Source organism: Chenopodium album, chromosome 2 (assembly GCF_948465745.1).
Source record: "Chenopodium album chromosome 2, dcCheAlbu1.1, whole genome shotgun sequence".
Taxonomy (NCBI): Eukaryota; Viridiplantae; Streptophyta; class Magnoliopsida; order Caryophyllales; family Amaranthaceae; genus Chenopodium; species Chenopodium album.
In genome coordinates this window covers 84,229,437-84,234,182 of record NC_137835.1, presented here as the reverse complement: position 1 = coordinate 84,234,182, position 4,746 = coordinate 84,229,437, and the positions used below count along the sequence as shown (strand labels likewise).

General features: G+C 30.4%; 1 protein-coding gene across 1 annotated transcript; it reads right to left on the bottom strand.

Annotated features, from left to right (window-relative positions):
- Window positions 1–2,287: 2,287 nt before the first annotated feature.
- On the bottom strand, window positions 2,288–4,299 carry LOC145591254 (LOB domain-containing protein 16-like). The gene is made up of 2 exons (XM_081647664.1): window positions 3,904–4,299; window positions 2,288–3,186 (listed from the first exon to the last, which is right to left on the bottom strand). Exons 1-2 carry the CDS (start codon window positions 4,183–4,185, stop codon window positions 2,707–2,709), a joined length of 762 nt encoding a protein of 253 aa, XP_081503790.1. The 5' UTR covers window positions 4,186–4,299; the 3' UTR covers window positions 2,288–2,706.
- Window positions 4,300–4,746: the final 447 nt, after the last annotated feature.

Sequence of the window (4,746 nt, the reverse complement as noted above, 5' to 3'; positions counted from 1 at the left end):
GATGGGTTAAACGTATCTCAATGGACATACGTGTGATTAATTAACTATACTAATTGCTTTGGTTAATTAGTTATTAGAAGCAATCATTATAGAACCTCCCTTCTTCTCACTTTATAATGAGGCAATTTTATAAACTTTTTCACCATCCAATTATATATATTAACTCTATTTTGAGAAATATATAATTAATATCTTCCCGTTGGATAATCTATCCATGTATAAAGCTCATCGACATTAATAGTTAATGTAGTGATTAAAACTCAACAACATAAATAATTTTTAGAGATAAATGCCTTCAGTGACCTTGAGTTAATGAATGAGATCAACATGTGCGCAAACGGGTCAATGACAATTTAGAGGCAAAGTGGAGGGATCCAATTAACTGCCCTAATGGTCATCTTGAGTGTCATGGGTTTTATGAAAAGCACCCTAATTTATTGTTAGGGTCTTAATTAAAAAGTAAAAAATATCCGAAAAATGAAGGTAATAACTCACGCTTTTGGACCAATTTCGATTTTTTTTCTTCTAAAATTGAACTGAATGTGTGAGGCAATGTCTTGATCATATAAGTTGATTTGAAACCATAAGGTGATTAAGGTCCATAACAAACCTAACAATAAGTTTGTAAAGCCCCGAGAATGATTTTGATTCAGGTTTGTGCCTCTTTCGGAATTATGATTACATTAATAGTGAAAAGCTACAAGAGACGATTTTGATCTTACAAAAATATGGTGAAATGGAATGAATGTTATGATTTATGAGGCTAGGGGAGCACATCTTCACCGGTTTGAACACTCAAGGTGTCAAATCGACTGTCGTGGAATCACTATATCTTTATTTGGAATTTTACTTACGAAGTAATCACATTGGAGGTACGTAATTAGTTTGAGTAAACTCACAAAAGAAATCAACTAGCACCTCTTAGAATGAACCCTTATAAAAAGGCACTAGCTTTTGAATAAAAAAATATGTAAAATTAATAGCACTATTTATGTCTGAAAAATTGTTAATTATGAGCACATAGGACAAGATAGGATTCAAATAGCTAATTAGCTAAATACTTCATAGTATGAGTTGGTTACTACTTACTACTAGTCTACTACTGTACTACAAATTTGTCCTGTGATACTGTACTGGACTTGCTATAGTTTTTCATTGGTAAATATAAATTTATATAGTAGTACTCTTGTTATTTGGTTAAATTACTTAAATACCATAAACTTTTTATCAAAAAAAAAAAAAACCCATAAACTTAATCATGCACTTCCTCCGTTTTTTTATATAGAGTAGTTAAAGCACTTTTGTAAAATGGAAATGTCACAATAGTTACAATAACATACAATAAAAGAATGGTTTTTATGGTGAAAATTATACTATTTACCTTTATATAAACTTTATGACTCACTTAAAATACTCCTAATAATAACCTCTTAACCCCATTTAAGTGTACTATATCATGTAAGGCCTATATTTTTTAAATATCGATCATGATAAAGTGTGTGTTACAATTATAAAGAACGGATGAAGTATGGTTTTTATTTTTAAAAAATTGCACCATTGACAAATATAAATTCTTTATATTATGCAATATGCATATCATGCATCGTGGGAAGTTTCTTAGGAAATGGGTAAGTAATACAAGGATATATATTAATATTATGCTATTGATTGATAAGATATATTTCGAATCACACGAGAAAATAGGGAAATTTAATTATTTATTAAGAGCTTTTTAGGGCCATATATACTAAAATCCCCTCTTCTAATATTATTTGACCCATGCATGTGTTGCATGCTTTAGCTTGTAACGTTGGTTATTATTTATTGTCTTATTACAAGTGTTTTCATGTTTTTGGTTGGTAGACTAAATAATGTATCCTTAATATTGGAGGACAACCAAATTGTGGAAGTAAATTACCTAATGTATCCTTAATATTGGAGGACAACCAAATTGTAGTGTAAGTAAATTACCTAGTGTTGTATGTATTGGAAGTCATTGTGGACGACAAAGTTAAGATGAACTTGTAGACTTGTTCTAAAGAGAGGTGGTTAAGCAATATTTAATGGTTTGGGAAAAGGATCTTTAGAGATGAAAAGGTGCATGGTGGATGTAACAAAGATAGGAGGTCGATAATATAACATTTATCATACATTTAAATTTAAATTGTCTTTGTTTTCTCGGATGCATAGAGCAGAATATATGTATATAATACTTCGTATCATATTATGTTTGCTATAAAAAAAAGAAAATTTTCATTCGTTATCGTATTATGAAATTACTCTGACACTCAATTAATTAGAGTTGGTAGATAAGACGATAACAATACCATAATGAAGCTATAGAACAACTAAACAAGATTGATAGCATAATGAACATTTTCATTAGCCTATTAATATTAATTAATAAAATCTGACCGTAGTTGATCAATTAATAGTATATATATTAAAAACAAAATAATAGTCCAACTAAAAAACAAAATAAAAAACAAAATGCCTCAAATTTGGGTATTGCCTCATTTTATAATATGCCAAACACATTTTTTTTTATACTAAGTACTAAAATTAGCTCCTCTGACAATCCCCTATATTTACAATCATTTGTGGGATTAGAGTCATAAACCACCACCCTTATATATTTCTTTTTTTTCCTCTCTATTTTTTTATAAAAATAAAAAAAGACAAGAAATAAATTAAAAAAAAAAAAAACTAATTCCTCATCATCCTAAGGGCCAGTTCTTGAAGCTCACCCATGTCATTATGGGATCTTTTCTTTCCAATAATACCCTCGGATTTCGCCGAAATTACACCACCATAGTCTTGCATTGCCATTATCATCATTCCTTGATGATCATGACCAACATTTTGTTGGTCAATTGAGTCTAATGAACTTTGTGGTGATATTGGATTATTGTTATTATTACTAGTACTATTATTATTATTATTCATATAACTATAATTATTGTCAATATTATTGTTGTCAACTCTTGTTGTTGTTGTTGTTGGGCAGCTTTGTGTTTGAAAAACTGATGTTTGAATTGTTGGATAATTGTGACAGTTATTCCCTTGTATTGCTGCTGTTGCTGTTGCTGTTGTCCATTGGTTTTCCATGTTGTTGTTTCTGTTATCTACTAAATTGTTGGCTAGTTGTGTCTTCACTTGTACAAGTTGTGCTTGTAAATATGCAACCTATTATTCCCAAAAAAACAATGAGATTCAATACATGATTACATGAATGTATATATAAAACTAAAATCTTCAAAATTTTTAAGTGCGAGTATACTCATACATAACTTGGGTTTTCGAATTTCAAATCGAGTCCGTTATAGGGGTTGATAGAGTATAAAGCATATTCCTGGGCCTCAACCATTAGCTTAAGCTTTAGTTTGAGTTGGTCCTTTAACATTAACTATAGTGTGACCATTATGATATGTTTATACATGAATTTATATATTGAAATTACGGAGTAATTTTTTATGTAAAATGCATGTGTAATTTTTGTAGAATTATGATCAAATTTTTAGACAAGGAAATTTATTATTTAAGACTAGGGAATATGAAGTGAATTTGTTTACATATTCTGAAAATGCATTACTTTCTACGATTATTTTAGAAATTAATACCAAAATAGATATAAGAAAACTCTGATTTCTCTTTCAAAATGTTGAATTAACATGATTATTAATTATCCAATAATTAATCATTTACTTATTAAAAAAAAAACCCATATTTATATTACATTGCTACTAATAGAGATATTGTGAGAAGGAAAAAAAAAACCCATAAATTTTGGACATAAAAGAAGGAAAACAAAGTGAGAAGTTTTATACTTTACTCAAGAAAAAGAAACCAAGTATTTGTGGGTGTTATATGATGATAAACATAAATTCTTAGCTTATTATTTACCTGTTGTTGCAAAGCAAAGATGTGAGCAACACAACCGTAAACCGGGTCACGGATCCGGGCTTGGGCTTCATAAGCAATGGTAACAACAGCCTCGCAACGGTCATGCACTGGGAGATGCAAAAGGAGTTTAGACACATTGCTAGCTCCAAACACTTTATGTATGGCAGCGAAACGAGCCGGTCCTTGCTCGGAACAAAAATACGGGGCGAAAATGCAATCGGATGCGCATTTTCGCCTTAAGAACTTGCATGCTCCACAAGGAGATCCTGCCCCTGCTGCCATACTCACTTGAGGAGAAGAAGAAGAAAAAGAAGCAATTTTTAAGTAAGGAAAAAAGAGAGTTTTCTAAGAAGATTTTATTTTTGAAGAGGGTTTTAAGCACACGGGTGTACTAGGAAATGGTGCAAAAATAAGGGGGTTTGGTGTGATTATGTATGTACTAGTACTACAACTACTAATTAGTAGCTTAAGAAGTGGGGTTGGGTCATAATAAGAGGGGGATATATATGAAGAAAAAGTATGGTATTACACTATTATTAGAGGGTCCCTTAATGTAGGGTTCTATGGAAACATTTGGTAATGGTTTTGTATAAATTATAATTTGTGAAACTATAGTTTTTTTCTAAATCTTTATATCACTCTAAAAGGTTTCGTCTTAGATCAGGTTTGGTTTGAATGTGTACATCTTTTCTTATGAGACAGGATCTGGTGGGTATTTATTTTTGAGGCGTAATGTAACGATTGTCTATTATTTTATATCAGTCTTTTGAATACTGGTATTTTGAACAAACTGACAAATAATCATCGAGTTATTGATTTATGAAGTATGGTATTAATAAAACA

Excerpts from the sequence above, each read along its gene's own strand:
- LOC145591254 (XM_081647664.1), bottom strand. The coding sequence starts at position 4,185 with ATGGCAGCAGGGGCAGGATCTCCTTGTGGAGCATGCAAGTTCTTAAGG. Across the intron at positions 3,187-3,903 it reads TCTTTGCTTTGCAACAACAG|GTTGCATATTTACAAGCACA; the intron begins GTAAATAATAAG and ends TGGGAATAATAG.